Raw genomic sequence first — 24,368 nt, forward strand, 5'->3', positions numbered from 1 at the left:
CAAAGCTGGTTTCTTTTTTGTGAGGAAAGGAGAGATCATTACAGCAGCAGCTCAGCAGGTAATCGTGCTGGAGGAACCTTCAGGATCTATAGAGGTGGCAAGGATTCAGTTACAAATGAATCAGCTTGAGTTAGAGGTGAGAGATATGGAAAGGGCAGCAGAAAGGAAATGGTTTGAGTTACAATTAAAAGAAGAAAAGAGGGAGCAGAGAAAGAAAAGGAGAGAGCTTTTGAACTTCAAAAATTGACACTTAAAAAGGAAAGTCAGCTTAAAAGGCTGGAGATAAAGGCTGAGGGTTTGCTCAGAGAGGATGAGCAAGCCCCTGGTGGTTAGAAGCTGAGTGAGAAGCTGTTTCAGTATGTTCAAACATTGCCTCAATTTGATGAGAAGGATGTGGAAGCCCTTTTCATCTCATTTGAAAAGGTTTTTTTTTAATTTCAAAAATATACTTTATTCATAAAATAATTTGATGGTCTGTACATTTGGTCATGCCATACATATGTAAACATTTACATACACAGATCAGAATTTATCATTGTTATATACAAGTCTGTGCATTTCTCACTCCTATGCCCATATATTGAGCTGAGGTGTCAGCGGGGCCCAAACGACTGCATGGGCCCCCTGTTGTTCTTTAGGCAGGCAGATGTTACACGGTGGTCTTTCCCCACCGCGCCTTGGCGGCAGCTGCCCCAAGCTTCAGCGCGTCCCTCAACACGTAGTCCTGGACCTTGGAATGTGCCAGTCTGCAACACTCAGTCAGGGTCAACTCCTTCAGCTGGAAGATCAACAGGTTTCGGACAACCCAGAGAGCGTCCTTCACCGAGTTGATGATCCTCCAGGCACAGTTGGTGTTCGTCTCAGTGTGCGTCCCGGGGAACAGGCCGTAGAGCACGGAGTCCCACGTCATGGCGCTGCTCGGGACGAACATCGACAAACACCACTGCATTCCTCTCCAGACTTCCTCTGCATAGGCACATTCCAGAAGGAGGTGTGTGACAGTCTCGTCCCCCCCGCAGCCGCTTCGAGGGTAGCGTGCGGTGTGGCTGAGAGTCCGGGCGTGCATAAAGGATCTCACAGGCAGAGCCCTTCTCACCACCAGCCAAGCCATGTCTTGGTGCTTGTTGGAAAGTTTTGGCGATGAGGCATTCTGCCAAATGGCTTTGACAGTCTGCTCAGGGAACCGCTCGATAGGATCTGCCCTCTCCTTTTCCCGAAGGGTCTCAAGGACACTACGTGCTGACCACTTCCTGATGGACTTGTGGTCAAAGGTGGTTTTCTTCATAAACTTCTCCACTAAGGACAGGTGATACGGAACAGTCCAACTACTCGGAGCGTTCCGCGGCAGCGAGGCCAGGCCCATCCTTCGCAACACCGGGGACAGGTAGAACCTCAGTACGTAGTGACACTTGGTGTTTGCGTACCGGGGATCCACGCACAGCTTGATGCAGCCACACACAAAGGTGGCCATCAGGGTGAGGGTGGCATTGGGTGTATTCTTTCCCCCGTTGCCCAGACCTTTGTACAGCGAGTCCCTTCGGACCCGGTCCATCTTTGACCTCCATATAAACTGGAAGCTGGCCCGGGTGACTGCAGCGGCACAGGTTCTGGGAATAGGCCAGACCTGTGCCACGTATAACAGCAATGACAATGCCTCACACCTGATGACCAGGTTTTTTCCCGCGATGGAGAGCGACCGTAGCTTCCATCTGCCCAGTTTCTGCCTCACTTTGCTGATCCGCTCCTCCCAGGTCTTGGCGCACGCCCCAGCACCCCCGAACCAAATACCCAGCACCTTCAGGTGGTCGGTCCTGACGGTGAAGGGGATCGAGAATTGGTCGGCCCAGTTCCCGAAGAGCATGGCCTCGCTCTTGCCTCGGTTTACCTTGGCCCCCGAGGCCCGTTCGAACTGGTCACATATGCACATGAGTCTGCGCACGGACAGCGGATCCGAGCAGAAAACGGCGACGTCATCCATGTACAGGGAGGCCTTAACCTGCAGGCCCCCGCTGCCAGGAATAGTCACCCCTCTCAGGCTCGCATCCTTCCTGATGGACTCGGCAAATGGCTCTATGCAGCACACAAACAAGGCTGGAGAGAGAGGGCAGCCCTGCCTGACTCCAGATCTGACTGGGAAGCTATCTGATTCCCACCCATTGATTGAGACTGCACTGACAATGTTGGTGTAGAGCAGTCTGATCCAATTGCAGATTCCCTCCCCAAAGCCCATTTTGGAGAGAACATCTCTCATATACCTGTGTGATATCCTGTCAGAGGCTTTCTCCTGGTCCAGGCTGATCAGGCAGGTGTCCAACCCTCTGTCCTGCACGTAGGCGATCGTATCCCTGAGGAGTGCGAGACTCTCAGCGATCTTCCTGCCCAGCACAGCACAGGTTTAGTCAGTGTGAATCACCGACCCCAGAGCAGACCTGACCTGGTTGGCGATTACCTTTGACAGAATTTTGTAATCCACATTCAACAATGAGATCAGTCTCCAATTTTTGAGTTCCTCCCTCTCCCCCTTCCACTTGTAGATGAGGGTGATGATGCCTTTCCTACTTGATGAAGACTCCAGACAGGAAGAAATCTCACAGAGTGTGTCATGTGAATATGCTCAAAAGGTATTTTGATCGGGAAGGAAAGTAAGAGGAGAAGGTGTTAATGATTACAGCACAGAAGGAAGAGCCAGGTTCAGAGGATTCTGAATTGGACATTCCTCAAATCAAATTGGACAATGAGGAAGTTGTCAAAAATTGGGATAAATTATTGAGTTACTTTCCACAAGAAAATTGAAATGACCTGAAAGAGTTATTACTATCACATGGGAAAACGGAAAATAAACTGGGAAGTTCTAACCTAATTGTGCATGATGTAGATGTAGGAGATGCTGTTCTGATTAAACAACCTCCTTCTAGGAATAACCCTCTAAAGTTGGCACAGGTTCAGAAGGAGATAGAGCGCATGCTCCAAGATGGCATAATCGAAGTGAGTTACAGTGACTGGAGCTCACCCACAGTCATGGTGCCAAAGACAGATGGAACCCAATGGTTATGTGTGGATTATTGCAAAGTCAATACCATTACAAAGACTGATGCATATCCAATTCCATGGTTGGAGGACTGTCAAAAAAGTAGGACATGCAACTTAAATTTCTAAGTTGGACTTTCTCAGAGGCTACAGGCAAGTACCTCTGTCAGAGACAGCAAAGGCAATTTCGGCTTTGGTAATGCCAAATGGGCTATTATCAGTTCAAAGTCATGCCATTTGGTATGAAAAATGCTCCAGCCACATTTCAGAGATTGACTAATAAGGTCATTGCTGGATTACCCAACAGTGTTGTGTACATTGATGACCTGGTGATTTTTAGTCCCTCATGGAAGTAACATTTACAGTATTTATCAGACTTGTTCGATCAACTTCGGAAGGCAGTCTTGATGGTAAATCTGGCTAAAAGTGAATTTGCCAAAGTCCAAGTTACCTTCCAGGGCCATGTTGTTGGACATGGACAAATGACCCCACGAGATGCAAAATGAGAGTAATGGGGGAATTTTCCATACCGTCAATGAATAAAGCAGTAATACGGGTCCTTACAGGTCCTGGGATTGGATGGATTTTACTGAACGTTTATGCCAGACTTTCGTGATGTAGCTGCTCCACTCACCAAATTGTTCAAAAAGGGCAAGAATTTCAATGGATAGAGGACTGTCAAAAGGCATTTGACAGCCTAAAAACTGTTCACCACTGCCCCAGTATTAGCCACACCGGATTACACAAAGCCTTTCAAGGGGGCTATCGATGCCAATGACGTGGGGGTCGATGTGGTGCTCCTAAAGGAGGATGACGAGGGAATAGAAAGACCCATTGGGTATTGTTCCAGGAAGTTGAACATTCATCAACAGAAATATTCAACGATGGAGAAAGAGACTTTAAGCTTGGTGTTGGCATTCCGACATTTCAGTGTTTATATTACCAGCAATGCATCTGAGATAATTGTAGGCACTGGTCATAGCCCATTGACATTTGTGGAAAAAGTTAAGGACAAAACTGCCAGCCTGTTTGGATGGGGCTTGTTGCAGCCGTTCCATTTAACAATTGTGCAGGTGGCAGGACGAGTAAATGTGATCACCGATGCATCGTCGAGACTTGAATGAGATACGGACGTGTTCGGTGGTGCGTGTGCCATGGCCTGAATTCGCATGTGGTTGTGCATGTTTCCATGTGTGCACATGTGTGTTTAGATTACTAACCGGGCTTTTGAAAGGTTTTAAAAATGAAGCCATCTTTTAGTTTTGATGATTCACTTTTTTAAAGGGGGAGGTGTCACAAAGCTGGTTTCTTTTTTCCACAAGTTGTTCCTCTTCTCAAGGATACAATATCATTGTTTTCTTTCAGAGGGGCAATAAACCACTCTCAGTTCCAATTAGTCTGGGTTGGTACAGTGATTAAAGGGGATTGGGAGACCTTTTTATTTATGTGTAAACAGATGAGACTTCAGGCCAAAATGGTCCTGTTTTAGAAGTGACCTGTATAATGAAAGGGGAGAGGTCAGCTCTCTAGTTCAGTCAAGAACTAGTTGGGAGTTCAACAGTGAACTGTGTGGAAATAAACTCTCTCTCTCTCTCTCTCTCTCTCTCTCTCTCTCTCTTTCTTTCTCTCTCTGCCCTTCTAACTTTAACCTGTAAGCATCTGTTCTATGCATTTATACTGGTTTCTAAGGGGGTGTGCTTATTGGGACTGTTGTGTATATTTGGAACAGCATAATTTAGTCTAGTTTGGATAGGCTAAGTTCTGTAGGGGTTCTTTATTCTGTTCTTTGCGTTTCATTGAGTAATTTTGTGAATAATTTTTTGTCAGTTTTTAAACCTAGTAGTCAACCTCACTAACTTACTCCAGGTAATGTTCACTGTACACTTACTGAAACAGATTGCAAAGTTATGGTCTGGGCTGCCTGCTTAGAATGTTTGAGTGGTCTGGCCTAGTCAATAATACAGTGGAATGGAAAACTACAAATGTGATACCCTGAATCAGGAAACTATAGGTCAGTTAGTCTAACATTAATCATTGGGAAATTGTCAGGGTCCATTATTAAGAAGAAACAGCAAGCCATTTAGAAGAGCTTAATTTAATCAAACTGACTCAACATGGGGGTTTTGTGAAAGGGGAAATCCTGTTTGACAAATTTGCAGGAGTCCTGCGGATTTAACAAGCAGAGATGATTAAGGGGAACCAGTTAATGTTAGGTATTTGGAATTTCAGAGCTGAAAATGTGTTGCTGGAAAAGCGCAGCAGGTCAGGCAGCATCCAAGGAACAGGAAATTCGACATTTCGGGCATAAGCCCTTCATCAGGAATTTCAAAAGACATTTGATAAGGTGCCACACAAAAAGTTATTCACTAGGTAGAAGCTCATGTTTATGCGGCAATATATTAGCATGGATTGAGGATTGGTTGCCATGCAGAAGATAGAGCCAGGATTAATGTGACTTTATCAGAGTGGAATGACATAACTAATATCATTAGTTGTGGAGTGTTGCAAAGATCTGCCCTAGAGCCTCAATTATAGACCATTGATATTACTGACTGAGGGGAGGGGGCAGTGTGTAATGTGTCCCAATTTACTGATAATCGAAAAATAGGTGGGAAGGCTAATTGTGATGAGAACATAAGGAATCTGTGAAGGGGATATTGGCAGTTTGAATGAGTGAGCAAAAACTTGACAGTTGGAGTTTAATGTCGAAAAGTGTGAGGTCATGCACATTGGTAGGAAGAATCAAAAGTCAAACTATTAGTTAAATGAAGACAGGGCAGCCCGGAAGCTCAGTGGTTCACATTGTTGCCTCACAGCACCAGGGACCCAGGTTCGATTCCAGACTTGGGCAATTGTCTGTGTGGAGTTTGCACATTCTCCCAATGTCTGCGTGAGTTTCCTCTGGGTGCTCCGGTTTCCTCCCACAATCCAAAGGTGTGCAGGTGTTAGGTGAATTGTCTATGCTAAATTGCCCATTGTATTCAGGGATTAGGTGGGTTAGGTGCATTAGTCAGGTGTAAATGGAGAGTAATAGGATTGGGGAATTAGGTCTGAGTGGATTACTCTTTGAAGGGCTGGTGTGGACTTGTTGGGCCAAATGGCCTGTTTTCACACAATAGGGATTCTATGATTCTGAGACTTCCAAAAAAGGGCAGCACAGAGGGATCTGGATGTTCTTGTGAGGGAAGCATAAAAGGTTAGCATGCAGATGCAGCAAGTATTTAAAAAGGAAATGTGGGTGGCACGATGGCACAGTGGTTAGCACTTCTGCCTCACACGCCAGAGACCCGGGTTCAATTCCTGCCTCAGGTGACAGACTGTGTGGTGTTTGCACATTCTCCCCGTGTCTGCGTGGGCTTCCTCATGGTGCTCCGGTTTCCTCCCACAGTCCAAAGATGTGCGGGTCAGGTGAATTGGCCATGCTAAATTGCCCGTAGTGTTAATTGAAGGGGTAAAGGTAGGGGTATGGGTGGGTTGTGCTTCGGCGGGTCGGTGTGGACTTGTTGGGCCGAAGGGCCTGTTTCCACACTGTAAGTAATCTAATCTAATAACATTCATGGCTATGGGTGAAGTTCTAGAGAGTGGCACTAGTGTAAATTTCGAGTCAGTTTTGTTGATGCAGACTCAATGGGCTGAAGAACTGCTTCTGTATTGTGTGACTAACATAGAATATTGGTCTTTATTACTGGGGTGGGGTGCTTGAGTCTAAAACACCACTAGTCACGGATCTCCAGTCACGGTTTGGAGGGATATGGGCCGGGTGCTGGCAGGTGGGACTAGATAAGGTTTGGATATCTGGTCGGCATGGACAGGTTGGACTGAGGGGGACTGTTTCCATGCTGTACATCTCTATGACACTATAACTCTTTGAAATCCAATCCCCGCCCCCTCTCCACATAATGTTGCTTGTTGTCCTGAAGTGACTATGTTCCTGAACTCTGTGGTTTTTCTTTAGGAGCTGGTGCCTGGGGAGAGTGGTCCTTGTGGAGTGATTGTTCACGAAGCTGTGGGGATGGTGTGAGATCTCGAAGCCGGCTTTGTGACAGACCCCCTCCCCAGGGAGATGGGGATTTCTGTGAGGGTCCGAGCTCTGGAACTGAGCCGTGCCACAGGGAGCACTGTCCAGGTAAAGGTCACTGTCCAGGTAAAGGTCACTGTTCAGGTAAAGGTCACTGTCCAGGCACAGGTCACTGTCCAGGTAAAGGTCACTATCCAGGTAAAGGTCATTGTCCAGGTAAAGGTCACTGTCCAGGTAAAGGTCATTGTCCAGGCACAGGTCATGGGAAATCAGCAGGTCCTCTCACAGGCTGTTTACTTCCCTGTGTTTCACTTGGAGATAGGCAGGAGCTTAGAGTCGGACCGCAGATTTACAACAAGTGAATCCTGAGATCCAGAATGGATCCTCATTAGGAGGGTCAGGCTGGTGTCTGTAGAGAGCACTGACTGAGGCTCTTCCTGTCAGTAATCTGAGATTACCGTAAGGTCACTGTGACACAGTGATGGTTGTCAATAGGGTGAGGACACTCTGGAACACCCACTAGGTGGAGTGGATTACAGGTCATGGAATCTTCTCTATCTGCGGGAGGTGCCAGGGGATTGTTGAGTACATTAATGGGATGGTAGGCTCCTGGTCTCACAAGCTTACCCTGAAGTTGACTTTATTCTGTTCCAGTGGTAAACTGTTCTTCAATTGTGGGCTCTGTCTACCACCAATGTGGACCATCCTGCCCCCGGAGCTGTGATGACCTCACGGTGAGTAAAACCCAAATCATTATTTACCCCAAAAGTTCACTTCAAAGAGGAACCACCTGAGATGTCATTGACTGTCCAATCAGAGCAAGGGCTGAAAATGTGTTGCTGGAAAAGCGCAGCAGGTTAGGCAGCAGCCAAGGAGCAGGAGAATCGATGTTTCGGGCATAAGCAGGCTAAGATAAAAGGTAGGGAGGAGGGACTTGGGGGAGGGGCATTGGAAATGCGATAGGTGGAAGGAGGTTAAGATGAGGGTGATAGCCCGGAAAAGGGGTGGGGGGTGGAGAGGTCAGGAAGAAGATTGCAGGTTAGGAAGGTGGTGCTGAGTTCGAGGGTTGGGACTGAGACAAGGTGGGGGGAGGGAAAATGAGGAAACTGGAGAAATCTGAGCTCATCCCTTGAGGTAGGAGGGTTCCTAGGCGGAAGATGAGGCGCTCTTCCTCCAGCTGTTGTGTTGCTATGGTCTGGCAATGGAGGAGGCCAAGGACCTGCATGTCCTTAGTAGAGTGGGAGGGGGAGTTGAAGTGTTGAGCCACGGGGTGGTTGGGTTGGTTGGTGCGGGTGTCCCAGAGGAACGTTCGCAAATAGGCGGCCTGTCTCCCCAATATAGAGGAGGCCACATCGGGTGCAGCGGATGCAATAGATGATGTGTGTGGAGGTGCAGGTGAATTTGTGACGGATATGGAAGGATCCCTTGGGGCCTTGGAGGGAAGTGAGGGAGGAGGTGTGGGCACAAGTTTTGCATTTCTTGCGGTTGCGGGGGAAGATGCCGGGAGTGGAGGTTGGGTTGGTGGGGGGTGTGGACCTGACGAGGGAGTCACAGAGGGAGTGGTCTTTTCGGAACGCTGATAGGGGAGGGGAGGGAAATATATCCCTGGTGGTGGGGTCCGTTTGGAGGTGGCGGAAATGTCGACGGATGATACGATGTATCTGGAGGTTGGTGGGGTGGTCGGTGAGGACCAGTGGGGACCCTGACTGTCCAATCAGAGTGAGGGTACCGACCATACACTGACTGGAAACTGGCCAGGGTCCAAGTCGGGATGTAGTGGTGTAATGTCACTGGAAGAGTAAACTATACCCCAGGTTAATAGTCTGAGGATGTGATTTGAATCCCATTGAGGCCGCTGTAAAATTAAAATTCATTAAAATCCTGGAGTGAAAATCTATTCTAAGGTGATCATTTAATTCCTGTCGATTGTTGTAAAATCCATTTGGGTCACTAATGTCTTTTCAGGAAAGAAACTGCCTTCCTTACCTGGTCTGGCCTACATGTGACTCCAGACCTACAGCAATGTGGTTAACTCTGAACGACCCACTCTGTAACCTCCTGCACCTACGAGGGATGCCCAGTAAAAGCCATTCCTGACCTGTGGCCATGCCTCACCGTGTCTCTGCGTGATTTACTCTTTCTGACCATTTGCTTGTTTTTCAGCGATGTGTATGGAGCTGTGAGCCAGGCTGTTACTGTACAAATGGGAAGGTTTTAAATGAGAATGGATCATCATGTGTTGAACGAAAGGATTGTACATGTTTGGATCTGAGAACGGGAACAAGATTGTTACCGGGTACAGTTATACCTCAGGTTAACAGCTGCAACTCCTGGTGAGTTATTGTTAAATATCAGCAAATACACTCAGCTCCTGGTCGAGCTGCTCAAGTCAGCATTTAACAGAATATCACCCAATGATATTGTGTATTCATCAAGACATTCCAAAACACTTTTTACTGAATGAAATTTAATATGGCAGCGAGGTTACACAGCGATATCCCTGAAGTGACCATGGAATAATGGCCAGATAATCTATTTCAGTAAAATTATTGAGGAAAGCTTTTCTACTAACACTGACCCATGACTTTGCTAGTTAAACCCTAAATTGCCTGCTTGGAGCTAATAACCTTCTCAAGCTGTCTTGTCCTCTCAGTAGAATTCTACTCTCACACTCCATTCCAACTTTACGCTTGTTTCTATTGTACTGTATTTGCTATGTATCTGCCTATCTTACTGATGTTCTTTAGGGAAGGACCCTACCATCCTTACCTGGGCCAGGCCTACATGTGACCCCAGACCCACAGCAATGTGGTTGACTCTTAATTTCCCTCCAGGCAATTGGAGATGGACAATAAACACTGGCCCAGCCAGTGAGCCCACTGTAGCCCACATCCTGTACAAGAATAAATAATTTTTTTAAAAAAAGTCGAGGTTCTTATTATTGTCAAAAAGAAATTTTCAGGAAACCATCACCTGGAGAATGTCATCACCTGTTCGTTGCAAACAGAGACCATAACTATGTGTTGCGTGTCCTTTTGCTGGTTTTTGACTCTGCCCTACTACAGGCCATTTGATTCCATGTACTTCAGTTTCACTAACTCATGCTTTATTAGATGAGTTGTCTGCACAGTATCCAATACACTACTACCCTAACCCTCTTCATTAGTCTACAATATCCAGGTTGGGCTGATCAGTGACAAGTAACATTTGACCATCTCCAACAAGAGACAATCTAACCACTGCCCATTGACATTCAATGGTGTTACCATCACTGAATCACAGCATCCTGGGGGTTATCATTGATCAGAAACTTAACTGGATTCACAACATAAACCTAGGAATACTGCGGCAAATAACTCACCTCCTGACTCCCCAAAGTCTGTCCATTGTCTGCAAGTCATAAGTCAGGAGTGTGATGGAATATTCAGGAGTGTGATGAAGTATTCCCGACTTGCCTGGAGGGGGGCAGCTCCAACAACTCAATAAGCTTGAAATCATCCAGAAACAAATCTGCTTGATTGACACCCCATCCACAAGCATCCACTCCCTCCAACGCCAACAGTACCATCACTGTGTACTGGCTATATAGACGCCAAGATCCCTCTGTTTCTCCACACTGCCAAGAGTCCTGCCTATAACCCTGTACTCTGCATTCAAATTTGACCTCCCAAAATGAAATACCTCACGCTTTTCCAGATTGAACTCCATCTGCCACTTCTCAGCCCAACTTTGCATCCTATCAATGTCCCATTGCAATCTACAATAATTTTCACACTATCCACCAACTTTAGTGTCACTGACAAACTTATTAATCCACCTTTCCACTTCCTCATCCAAGTAATTCAGAAAAATCACCCAGAAACAGATTCCTGCAGAACGTCACTGGACACGGATCTCTGGGCTGAATACTTCCCATCAACTGTCCCTCTGTGTCTTCTATGGGCCAGCCAATTCTGTCTCCAGACCAGCCAAATTTCCTTGCAAAATTTGCAGCATATCCTCCTTAACATCAATCTGTTTGACCCTATCAGCCTGTTTCACCCTATCCTCTCAAATGACAAGGTCCCTCTCAGTAGTGAATCCTGAAGCAAAGCATTCATTGAGGACCTCCCCTATCTCCTTCGAGTCCAGGCACAAGTTCCCTCCACTAGCCCTGATTAGCCCTACTCTCACTCTGGCCATCCTCTTGTTCCGAACAGAAGTGTGGAATCCCTTAGGGTTTTCCTTAATCCTACCTGCCAAGGCTTTTTCACGCCCCCTTCTCACTTCCCTAAGTCCATTCTTTAGTTTCTCCCTGCCTATCTTGTAGCCCTCTCAAGCCCTGTCTGATCCTTGTCTCCTCAACCTTAACTGAAAATGTGTTGCTGGAAAAGCCCAGCAGGTCAGGCAGCATCCAAGGAACAGGAGATTCAACGTTTCGGGCATAAGCCATTCCTGAAGAATATCAGCCCTGATCTCCAGCATCTGCAGACCTCACTTTCTCCTCCTCAACCTTAAGTCAGCTTCCTGTTGACTGGATGTTCCATATCTCTTGTCATCCTTCGCTCTACCATCCCCTCCTTGCCTCAGTGAGACAAATCTATCCAGCACTCGCAGTAAGTGCTCCCTAAACAAACTCCACATTTCTGTTGTGCATTTTCCTGAGAATATCTGTTCCCAATTTATGCACCACAGTTCCTGCCAAATAGCATTGTAATTTCCCTCTACCCCCAATTAAATACTTTCCAATCTCATCTGCTCCTATTCCTCCCCATGAGTACAGTAAAGGTCAGGGATTTGTGATCACTATCACCGAAATGCTCTCCCAGCAACACTTGACCAGGTTCGTTGCTGAGCATAAAATCTAATATGGCCTCCCTTTTAGTTGGCCTAAATGCATATTGAATCAGAATCGTTCCTGGACGCACCTGACAAAATCTTCTCCATCCAAACTATTGCATTCAGGAAGATCCAATCAATATTAGGGAAGTTGAAGTCATCCATTACAACAATCCTGTTACTTCTGCACCTTTCCGAAATCTGTCTTCCAATCTGCTCCTCCATGTCTCTGTTGCTATTGGGAGGCGGGGGGGGGCGGCAGGGTGGGGTGGGGGTGGGGTGGGGGGGTGGTGGTGGCGGGGATGGGTGGGTGGAGAGGGAGCTGCAGTCTGTGGAAAACTCCCCGTAAAGTGACTGGTCTTTTCCTGTTTCTGACTTGTACCACAGAAATTCACCAAAGAATCTTAGACAGCTCCTTCCAGAACTCATGACCACTTCCATCTAGGAGGACAAGGGCAGCATATAAATGGAACACCACTCCCTGCAAGTTCCCCTCCAAGCCCCTCATCATCCTGACTTGGAAATATATCTTTGTTTCTTCTGTGTTACTGGGCCAATATTTGGGAATTCATTCCCTGAGGGCAGAGTTGGATTACCTACAGCACGTGGACTAAACATCTTTTTTGCTCCCCACTGACCTTGTAATGGCATTCAGAATAATTGGCCTTCCTCTATTTACTATCCCTGCTTGCTATAGCTTTCCCAATGTGTGGCTGAATGCTGCTGTCAGATTAGATTTCACCTTCAGTTCCATTCTCAAAACTTGATCAGTTTTCACAGAAAGTTCCTTTGATTGAATTCAGTGAGGAATTATTTCCAGTCAGTGCAGTCCTCCCATCTGTTTGATTCACTGCTGGTACCCTACCTCCGACTCCAACTCTTCCCAAGAGGGGCATGAAGGGGCTAGGAGACCACATGAAGCTATGGATGGATCAACTGGATTGAGGGCAGAACAACCTCTTCCTATTCCAGTGTTCCCATCTGCACTCAGCCACAACACCTGCCACAGATCATGGCAATGTGGAAGCTTGTATCAGTGTAGAGTCATAGAAAGTCATAGAGATGTACAGCATGGAAACAGACCCTTCAGTCCAACCCATCCATGCCGACCAGATAACCCAACCCAATCTAGTCCCACCTGCCAGCACCCGGCCCATATCCCTCCAAACCCTTCCTATTCATATACCCATCCAAATGCCTCTTAAATGTTGTAATTGTACCAGCCTCCACCACATCCTCTGGCAGCTCATTCCATACACGTACCACCCTCTGTGTGAAAATGTTGCCCCTTAGGTCTCTTTTATATCTTTTCCCTCTCACCATAAACCTATGCCCCTCTAGTTTTGGACTCCCTGACCCCAGGGAAAAGACTTTGCCTTTTTACCCAATCCATGCCCCTCATAATTTTGTAAACCTCTATAAGGTCACCCCTCAGCCTTTGACACTCCAGGGAAAACAGCCCCAGCCTGTTCAACATCTCCCTAACCCTGGCAACATCCTTGTAAATCATTTCTGAACCCTTTCAAGTTTCACAACATCTTTCTGATAGGAAGGAGACCAGAATTGCACGGAATATTCCAACAGTGGCCTAACCAATGTCCTGTACAGCCCCAACGTGACCTCCCTGCGCCTGTACTCAATACTCTGACCAATAAAGGAAAGCATACCAAATGCCTTCTTCACTATCCTATCTATGTTCGACTCCACTTTCAAGGAGCTATGAACCTGCACTCCAAGGTCTCTTTGTTCAGCAACACTCCCTAGGACCTTACCATTAAGTGTATAAATCCTGCTAAGAGTTGCTTTCCCAAAATGCAGCACCTCGCATTTATCTGAATAAAACTCCATCTGCTACTTCTCAGCCCATTGGCCCATCTGGTCCAGATCCTGTTGTAATCTGAGGTAACCCTTTTTTGTGAGACATGATTTCCCACGCACAAAGCCATGTCGACTCTCCCTAATCAGTCCTTTCCTTTCCAAATACATGTACATCCTGTCCCTCAGGATTCCCTCCAACAACTTGCCCACCACCGCTCACCGCTCTACTGTTCCCTGGCTTGTCCTTCTGTTTAGTGACAGACTTGAAATCAGAAAGATTAAGCTTGGACTGTGAACCTCTTTTTATTTTGTTTTGTTTCAGTTCCTGTGTGAATGGAGAACTAGCCTGTACCAACCTGCCTTGCTCTGGTAAGTATTGTCCAGTCCCTCACCAATCTTCAACAACTCGACCTCTCAGTCTACTGGCCGGAGAATTTATTCAGCTCATCAGCTGTAAGGTTCTGGGATACACTTAGCATCAGAGGTCTGGATGGGATAGAATTTGTAAGTGTCCAGGAGTGTTTTCTTAAGCAGTATGTCAATAGTCCGGTGAGGGAAGGGGCCATGTTGGACCTGGTACTGGGGAATGAGCCAGGACAGGTAGGAGAAGTTGTGGCGGGGGATTTCTTTGGAAACAATGACCACAATTCTGTAAGTTTTAGAATACTCATAGACAAAGATAAGAGTGGTCCTGAGGGAAGAGTACTAAACTGGCCAAGGCCAATTATATCAAAATTAGGCAAGAGCTGGGAAATGTGGATTGGACACAGCTATTTGAAGGAAAGTCCACATTTGATATGAAGGAGGCTTTCAAAGATAGTGCAGGATAGGCACGTCCTGTTGAAGGCAAAGGATAGAAAGGGCAAGATTCGTGAACCGTAGATGACAGGAGAAATTGTACGACTAGCCAAGAGGAAAAGGGAAGCGTACATAAAGTCTAGGCAGCTAAGAACAGAACAGGCCCTGGGGGAATGTTGGAAGAATAGGACAAATCTTAAATGAGGAATCAAGTGGCTAAAAGGGGTCATGAAATAACTTTAGTGAGCAGAATTAAGGAGAATCCCAAAGCATTTTATTCTTATCTCAGAGGTAAGCGGGTAACTAGAGAATGGATTGGTCACTAAAGGATAACGAAGGAAGGCTGTGTGCCGAACCAGAGCGAATGGGTGAGATTCTGAATGATTACTTTGCATCAGTGTTCACTGAGGAGAGGGACATGATGAATGCTGAGATTAGAGATAGAAGTTTCATTCGTCTGGATCATATTGACATAAGTAGGGAAGATGTGTTGGGTAGGCTAGAGGTTATTAAGGTGGACAAATCCCCAGGACCGGATGGGATCTATCTCAGGTTGCTGAGGGAGGCGAGAGAGGAAATAGCTGGGGTCCTAACAGTTATCTTTGTGGCATCCTTAAATACAGGTGAGGTGCCGGAGGACTGGAGGATTACTCATGTTGTCCCCTGTACAAGAAGGGTAGTAAGGATATTCCAGGTAACTACAGACCAGTGAGCCTGATGTCAGTGGTGGGAAAGCTGCTGGAGAAGGTACTGAGGGATAGGATCTATTTATATTTGGAAAAGAATGGGCTTATCAGTGATAGGCAACATGACTTTGTGTCGAAGAAATCGTGCCTTACCAACGACGAAATGACCAAGTTGATAGATGAAGGAAGGGCTATCGATGTCATATACATGGACTTTAGTAAGGCGTTTGATAAGGTTCCCCATGGTAAACTAACGGAGAAAGTGAAGTCACATGGTGAGCAGGGTGTTCTAGCAGGTGGATAAAGAACTGGTTGAGCAAAGATTGGTGGAGTAGCAGAAAGATAAGGGACTGTCAGCGAATACAGGAGGATATGGATAGACTGGAGAGTTGGGTGGAGAAGTGGCAGATGGAGTTCAATCCAGACAAATGTGAGGTGATGTATTTTGGGAAGTCTAATTCTAGAGCAAATTATACAGTGAATGGAAGAGCTGATGAGCAGAGAAATCTGGGAGTTCAGGTCCATTGTACCCTGAAGGTTGCTGCACACCTGAATAGAGTGGTCAGGAAGGCATGCTTGCCTTTGTTGGATAGGTTATTGAGAATAAGAGCAGCAAGTACTTCACACAGAGGGTGGTGGGCGTTTGGATTGCGTTGCCAGCAGAGGTGGTAGAGGCAGGCACGTAGATTCATTTAAGATGCATCCGGACAGATGCATGAGGAGGTGGGGAGCAGAGGGATACAGATGCTTAGGAATTGACCGACAGGTTTAGACAGTACATTTGGATCAGCTCAGGCTTGGAGGGCCGAAGGGCTGTAAATTTTCCTTGTTCTTTGTTCTGACCCCTCTCTGGCCCCACTCTGACCGTCTCTGACAATTCCCTCAATCACACGGGGCCAAAATGTACACCCTCCCTCCCCTCACACTGTCCCTCCACCCACATCCCCCCTCCCCTCTCCCCTCACACTGTCCCTCCCTCGCACCCTCCCTCGCACTGTCCCTCCCTCATGCCCTCCCTCCCTCACACTGTCCTCCACCCACACCCCCTCCCCCTCCCCTCACACTGTCTCTCCACCCACACCCTCCCCTCACACTGTCCCTCCCCTCACTCCCTCCCTCCCCTCACACTGTCCCTCCGCCTACACCCTCCCTCCCCTCACTCTGTCCCTCCACTCACAACCTCCCTCCCCTCAATCCCTCCCTCCCCTCACGCCCTCTCTCACCTCACACACTCCCTCTCCTCACTCCCTCCCTCCCATCAAACCCTCCCTCTGCTCACACCCCCCTCCGCACACACCCTCCCTTCCCCCACTCCCTCCCTCCCCTCACACCCACCCTCTGCTCACACCTACTCTTGCCTCACACCCACTCCCAAACATTCATACCTCCTCTCTGTTTAAACACGATGTTTTCCCACCGTCTCTCTACTCACATCTGTTCTGTGCTCACAATCACTCATTACCACCCAACCTCTAACGGTAAAAGCTCTGTGTTTATAGTCTCCCCTCGCACTGACTCTCTCGCTGTCGCTGTCTCTCTCTGTCACTCTATCTCTGTAGCTCACTCTCCATCATTTTCTCTTTCTCTGTTGATCTCTCTGTCTGTTGCTCCCTCTATCTGTCACCCTCTCTGTTGCTCTCTCTGTCTCTGTCTCTGTCTCTGTCTCTCTCTCTCTCTGTCTCTCTCTGTCTCTCTCTCTCTCTCTCTTTCTGTTTCTCTCTTTCTCTGTTGCTCTCCCTTACTGTCTGACACTCCCTGTCTATCCTTTTATCCCTGTCTCTCTCTCTCTTTGACACACACTGTCTCTCTCTCTCCCTCTCTCTCTGTCAATCTCTCTCTCTGACACTCTCTGTCTCTGTCCCTGCCTATCTCTCTCCACCTGTCTGTGTGTCTCTCTCTGACAGCCTGTCTGTCCTTCTCTCTGTCTCTCTCAATCTCTTTCTCTCTTTCTTTCTCTCTCTCTGTACTTTCTCTCTCTGATACTCCCTGTCTGTGTCTCCCCCCACCACTCTCTCTCTCTCTCTCTCTCTCTCTCTCTCACTCACTCTCTCTGTCTCTCTGACAGTGGATGGTGGCTGGTGCCCCTGGTCAGCCTGGACTCCATGTTCTAAAACCTGTGGGACCCAGTCAGTTTCCCGTTATCGCTCGTGTGCCTGTCCTCAACCCCTCAACAACGGCACCGTATGTAAAGGAGCAGAGCGGAGATATGGAGACATCTTCCTCCAGATTGCTCAGGAACGTTGTCCCTCGACCTCTTTCTGCCCAGGTACTTAGTAAAAAGCCTGATTCGAGAACAGTGCAATGGCAAGGCGCAACAACACTAGAAAAACTGCATTGTTATAGCACCATCACTGCACTTAATATTAGAAAGGCCTTCATGGGGACAGGGTAAAATAAAGATTGACAGCCACCTACAGAAGCTCTTATTAACTCAGATGATCATTTCCGAAAAGCTGTTGGTTTTCCAGAATGATCTAAAGGTTCCACAGCTTGGAGGAGCTGGAGGTAGGTGCACAATTTGAGGAGCATAAATCAGGGTTAACTCCAGGAGTGAGAACAACGATAGCACATTCTCCCATTGGGAGTGGGGTGCAGCGGCTGGAGGAGATTTCAGAGGTAAGGAAGGACAATGGGGCTGGAGGAGCGGCTGGAGATAGGGAGGGAGAGTAGGGGCTGGAAGGGTTTACAGAGAAAGGGAGGGCGTTTAGTTGCTGGAGAGATTACAGAGATAGGGAGGGGGTGTAGGAGCTGGAGGAGGGGACAGAGATAGGGAGGGTTTGCAGGGGGCTGGAGGCAGTTACAGAGATAGAGAGTGAGTGATGGAGATAGGGAGGGACAGTAGGGTTTGGAAGGGCTTACAGAGAGAGAGGAGAGGGGGAAGGGGCCTGGAGTGGGTTTCAGAGATAAGAGGTGTGTAGGGGATGGAGGAAGGCACAGAGATAGGGAGGGGGTATAAGGACTGGAGGACGTCACAGAGATAGGGAGGGGATGGAGGGTGTTACAGAGATAGGGAGGGGCTATGGGGCTGAAGGGGTTTACAGAGATAGGGAAGGGGTGTAGGGGCTGGAGGAGATCACAGACATAGGGCGGTGTCTATGAGCTTGAGGAGGTTTCAGAGATAGGGAACAGTGTAGGGGCTGGAAGGGGTGACAAAGGTAGTGGGGGGTGAAGGTGCTGGAAAGGGTTACAGAGATAAGGAGGGGAATATGGGTTTGGGGGGTGACAGAGATAGGGGCTGGAAGGGTTTGGAGAGAAATGGAGGGGGTTTAGGTGCTGGAGGGGGACAGAGATAGGGAGGAGGTATAAGGGCTGGAGGAGGTGACAGAGATAAGGAGGTGGTGTAGGGGCTGGAGGGGTAAGAGAGAAAGGGAGAGGGTGTCAGGCTGGAAGAGGTGACAGATAAGGAGGGGGTGGAGGATCTGGAGGAGATGGCAGAGATAGGAAAGGTGTGTAGGGGCTGGAGGAAGTGACAGACGTAGGGAGGGATTGTAGGGGGCTGGAGTGGTTTACAGAGATAGAGAGGGGTTGTAGTGGCTGAACGGGTTCCAGAGATAGGGTGAAGGTGGAAAGTCTGGAGGAGGTGCCAGATAGGGAAGGGATGTAGAGGCTGCAGTGAGTGACGGAGATAGGCAGGGAGAGTAGGTTTACAGAGAGCAGAGGGGGTGTAGGGGCCTGGAGTGGGTTTCAGAGATAGGGAGAGATGTAAGGGATGGAGAAGGGCACGAAATAGGGAAGGGGGTGTAGGGGGTGGAGGAGGTTACAGAGATAGGGAGGGGTGGAGGGGCTGAAGGGAGTGACACAAATAGGGAGGGAGTGTATGGGCTGGAGGAGGTGACAGAGATCGGGAGAGGGTGTAGGGGCTGGAGAGGGTGTAGGGGCTGGAGAGGGTGTAGGGGCTGGAGAGGGTGCAGGGCTGGAGAGGGTGTAGGAGCTGGAGAGGGTGCAGGGGCTGGAGAGGGTGTAGGGGCTGGAGAGGGTATAGGGGCTGGAGGAGGTGACAGATATAGAGTGGTGTCTATGGGCTTGATTCAGAGATAGGGAGAAGTGTAATGCTGGAAGGGGTGACAGAGTTAGGGAGGTGTGAGGGGCTTGAGGGGGTGACAGACATAGGGAGGCACTCCCGGGGCTGGAGAAGGAGGTGAAAGGGATAGGGAGCGGGTGTAGGGGCTGGAAGGGCTGACAGAATAGGGAGGGGCATAGCACTGGAGGAGGAGGAGGGACAGAGGTAGGGAGAGTGTGTAGGATCTGGAGGAGGTGACAGAGATAGGGAGGTGAGTAGGGGCTGGACGAGGTGACAGAGATAGGGAGAGGGTGTATATCTGGAGCAGATAACAGAGATAGGGAACGGGTGTAGGGGCTAGAGTGGGTTACAGAGATAGGGAGGGAGTAGAGGGGCTGGAGGAGGTGACAGAGTTGGGAGGTGTAGGGGCTGGAGGGGGTTACAGAGATAGAGAGGGGTTGTAAGGGCTGGAGGAGGTGACAGAGATAGGGAGGAGGTGTAGGGGCTGTAGTGGGTTACAGAGATAGGGAGGGAGTAGAGGGGCTGGAGTAGGCGACAGAGTTGGGAGGGGGTAGGGGCTGGAAGCGCTTACAGAGATAGGGAGGGTGTAGAGGGGCTGGAGCAGGCGACAGAGTTGGGAGGGGGTATTGGGCTACATGAGGTGACAGAGGTAGGGAGGGGGTGTTGGGGCTGGAGAGATTACAGAGGTAGGGAGGGATGTAGGGTCTGGACAAGGTGACAGCAATAGGGAGGGGTTATCGGGCCTGGAGGAGGTTACTGAGAGAGGGAAGGTGTGTTGGGGCTGGACGAGGTGACAGAGATAAGGAGGGGGTGTAGTGGCTGGAGGAGGTTGCAGCAATAGGGAGGGGGTGTAGGGGCTGGAGGAGGTTGCAGCAATAGGGAGGGGGTGTAGGGGCTGGAGGACGTTACATAGATCATAGACCATTCCAGCACAGTACAGGCCCTTCAGCCCTTGATGTTGGGCCGACCTGTGGAATCAATCTGAAGCCCATCTAACCTACACAATTCCATTTTCGTTCACATGCCTATCCCATTACTATTTAAATGTTCTTAAAGTTGATGAGTCTACTACTGTTGCAGGCTGTGCGTTCCACACCCCTGGGACTGTCTGATGACAGAAACTATCTCTGACATCTGTCCAATATCTATCACCCCTCAATTTAAAGCTATGCCCCTTTCTGCTAGCCATCATCATCCGAGGAAAAAGGCTCCCATTGTCCTTCCTATCTAACCCTCTGATTATCTGATACCTCTCAATTAAGTCACCTCTCAACCACCTTCTCTCTCACGAAAACATCCTTAAGTCCCTCAGCCTTTCCTCGTAAGACCTTGCCTCCACACCAGGCAATATCCCAGTAAATCTCCTCTGCACCCTTTCCAAAGCTTCCACATCCTTCCTGTAATGCAGTGACCAGAGCTGTACACAATACTCAAAATGAGGTTTGTACAGCTGCAGCTCTCTTGCTGACCATTATGAAATCATGAACCTGAGTTTTTGAGACACCAACCAGTGGAAACAGAATAATCTTCTTTACTTTGAGTTCTCAGGGTTTTTTTTTACTTTTGCACCAAAGTGAGCAACTTCACCTTTTCCCACACTTTACTCCATTTTAGTCCATCCACTCAACCTATCTTTATCTGTCTGCTACCTGCTTGATCTCCTTCACCACAGTTTCTTACCTTGTTTGGTGTTAATTGCAAATGTAGAATATCCTTTATTGTCACGTGTACTCCAGCACAGAAGGACAGGAGTACAGTGAGTAGGTTTTACAATGGCTGCCTCGAAGGTACAAGTACCTCAGTATAAACCTTGGATACAGAAGGGGAATAAAAGAAAAAGTAGGAGCGTTACTCACAGTTAGTTATAATATAGTTAAAAGATTAACATCGCAGCAGCTCAGCGAGCATGTGGGTCTAACCACCTCCGCCAGGCCCCGGTCTAACAACTGTCTCGCTCTGCTCCAAGCCTCTCGTCTGCTGCACACCAGCACTCAGCTGCTGCTGCAGGACTCAGGTTTCCCATGGTGCTACTCTGGGTCTCACGCTGCTCAGGGACTCCCTCTCCATGCAGTATTCCAAAGACTGCGAAAAAGGAAGGTAAAAAACGAAAAGGAAGAGAAAGGAATGAATAGCAGAGAGCTCCAGGTGGAGCACCCTATCCTGCCACCATCTATGATATTATACTTTTATAGATATATATTGTAGACATTATGCTTTTTCTCCTGCATCTAAGTTATTGATATAAATTGAGAAATGATGATGCCCCAACATAGATCCTCAAAACCATCACATCCTGCCAGTCAAAGATCCAATTGTGGGCAGCACGGTGGCACAGTGGTTAGCACTGCTGCCTCACAGCGCTTGAGACCCGGGTTCAATTCCCAACTCAGGCGACTGACTGTGTGGAGTTTGCACGTTCTCCCCGTGTCTGCGTGGGTTTCCTCCGGGTGCTCCGGTTTCCTCCCACAGTCCAAAGATGTGATGGTCAGGTGAATTGGCTATGCTAAATTGCCCATAGTGTTAGGTACGGGGTAAATGTAGGGGTATGAGTGGGTTGCGCTTCGGTGGGTCGGTGTGGACTTGTTGGGCCGAAGGGCCTGTTTCCACACTGTAAGTAATCTAATATCTACTGTCTGTTTTCTGCCAGCAGCCAATCTTCTATCCAATATGATCATATTGAATGGCGGTACAGGCTCGAAGGGCTGAATGGCCTACTCCTGCACCTATTGTCTATTGCTTATTGTCTGTCCATGGTAATACATTATTTCCTGCCCGAACCTATCACTGCATACCTTGACACCGTCCTGTCCCCTTTAGTCCAGGAACTCCCCACCTATGTTCAGGATGGAACCCACACCTTTCACCTCCTCCAAGACTTTTGTTTCCCCAGCCCCCTATGCCTTATCTTCACCATGGACATCCAGTCCTTGTACAATCTATACACCATGACCAAGGCCTACAAGCGCTTTGTTTCTTCCACCAACACCCTCGTTGGCCTGGCTGAACTGGTCCCCACCCTTAACAACTTCCCCTTCCAATCCTCCCACTTCCTCCAGACCATAGGGGTAGCCATGGGCACCCGCATGGACCCAGCTATGCTTGTCTCTTCGTCAGGTACGTGAAATAGTCCATCTTCCACAGCTACACTGGCACCAGTCCCCACCTTTTCCTCCACTACATTGATGACTGTTTCAGCACTACCTCATGTTCCCACAAGAAGGTTGAACAGTTCATCAACTTCACTAACACCTTTCACCCCAAACTCAAATTCACCTGTACCATGTCAGACACCTCCCTCCCCTTTCTAGAGCTCTCCATCTCCACTTCCAGTGACTGACTCAACATGGACATCCACTACAAACCCATGGACTCCCACAGCTACCTGGACTACATCTCCTCCCACCCTACCTCCTGTAAAAACACCATCCCTTATTCCCAATTTATCCGCCTCCGCTGGATCTGTTCCCAGAATCACCAATTCCAGTATAGAACATCCCAGGTGGCCTCCTTCTTCAAAGACTGCAAGTTCCCCTCCATGTGGTCGATGATGCCATCCAGCACATCTCCTCCACTTCCCATATTGCCGCCTTCCAACTCAACAAGGACAAAATGCCCCTGGTCCGCACCTTCCACCCCACCATCCTCTGTATACATCGTATCACCCTCTGCCATTTCTGCCACCTACAAATGGGCCCCACCACCAGGGATATATTTCCCTCTCCACCCATACCTATGTTCTGCAGAAACCACTCCCTCCGCAAATCCCTTGTTAGATCTAGCCCCTCACACCAGACCAGCCGCCACTCCTGGCACCTTACCCTGCCACTGCAAGGGGTGCAAAACCTGCACCTACACCTCCCCACTGACCTCCGTCCAAGGCCCCAGAAGATCCTTCAAGGTCCGACAGAAATTTACCTGTACTTCCACGCACATCATCTACTGAGTCCATTGCACCTGATATGGTCTCCACTACATCAGGGAGACAGGATGCCAACTTGCAGATTGTTTCAGAGAACATCTCCGGGGCACCCACACCAACCAACCCCACCGTCTCGTGGCTGAGTACCTCAACTACCCCTCCCATTCCCCCAAGGACATGCAGGTCCTGGGCCTCCTCCACTGCCAAATCCTAACCACTCAATGCCTGGAGGAGGAACACCTTATCTTCCACCTTGGGACCTTGCAACCACAAAGGATTAATGTGGATTTCACAAGTTTCTTCATTTCCCCACCTCCCAACCTTACCTCAGTCCCAAGCCTCCAACTTGGCACCATCCTTTTGACCTATCCATAGTCTTTCACCTTTTATCTGCTGCTCCCTCCTCTCCTCCCTATCACCTTCTCCCTCACCTTCATCTATTATCACATTCCTAGCTACTTTCCCCCAGCCCCACCCCTCTCCCATTTATCTCTCAGCCCCCGCGGCCCACAAGCCTCATTCCTGATGAAAGGCTTATGCTAAAACTTCGACTCTCCTGCTCCTCGGATGCTGCCTGACCTACTGTGCTTTTCCAGCACCACTCTCTCGACTCTGATCTCCAGCATATTCAGTCTTCACTTTCTCCTGATTAATGGGAGTGATTGGTTGAGAATGTCTAAAGATGTGACCAGGAGGAACTGGAGTCTGCGAAATGAAACCTATTGTCTCACTTTATGCACACCCTCCCCGCTAACTGCCCTGTTAATTTCTCCAGTGGATGGAAACTGGAGTCCATGGACTGCGTGGTCAACGTGTGATGGGTGTGTTGGTGTGTCCATACGAACAAGGAAGTGTGGCAGCCCTCCTCCGAGATTTGGTGGTTTACAATGTGAAGGAGAAGCTGAGCAGAGCCGAGTGTGTCTGGACAATTCAACTGTCTGCACAGGTTTGTGAAAGAGAATATAAAGCAAACGGGAGCAGTCCCATTGCTGCAAGGATGCGATAGTCCAACAAAAAGTCTGACAGAAACAGAAGAACAGAAATCTAGACACATGTCAGAGAAGTGTAAAAGTAATAGGGTGGTGATAGTTGGGGATTTCAACTTCCCCAACATGAACTGGGATAGTCAGAACATGAAAGGTTTAGAAGGAGCGGAATTTTTAAAATGCATCCAGGAGAGTTTTTTAAGCCAATCCATTGAAGGCCCTAAAAGAGACAGGGGGCAGTCTTGCAATTTCTCTTCGGTAACAAAGCTGGGAAAAT

The 24,368-nt window shown here is 48.4% G+C and overlaps 1 protein-coding gene across 1 annotated transcript in view; it reads left to right on the forward strand.

Annotated features, from left to right (window-relative positions):
* The window catches only part of sspo (SCO-spondin), a 538,757-nt gene that overhangs the window by 302,915 nt on the left and 211,474 nt on the right, over nt 1-24,368 (forward strand). Inside the window, exons 66-71 of the mRNA XM_060824077.1 lie at nt 6,983-7,153; nt 7,700-7,779; nt 9,209-9,378; nt 14,004-14,050; nt 17,231-17,431; nt 23,881-24,051. Of these exons, the coding sequence (XP_060680060.1) occupies nt 6,983-7,153; nt 7,700-7,779; nt 9,209-9,378; nt 14,004-14,050; nt 17,231-17,431; nt 23,881-24,051 (840 nt within the window). The remainder of the gene's footprint in view (nt 1-6,982; nt 7,154-7,699; nt 7,780-9,208; nt 9,379-14,003; nt 14,051-17,230; nt 17,432-23,880; nt 24,052-24,368) is intronic.

Source organism: Hemiscyllium ocellatum, chromosome 4, assembly GCF_020745735.1.
Source record: "Hemiscyllium ocellatum isolate sHemOce1 chromosome 4, sHemOce1.pat.X.cur, whole genome shotgun sequence".
NCBI lineage: Eukaryota > Metazoa > Chordata > Chondrichthyes > Orectolobiformes > Hemiscylliidae > Hemiscyllium > Hemiscyllium ocellatum.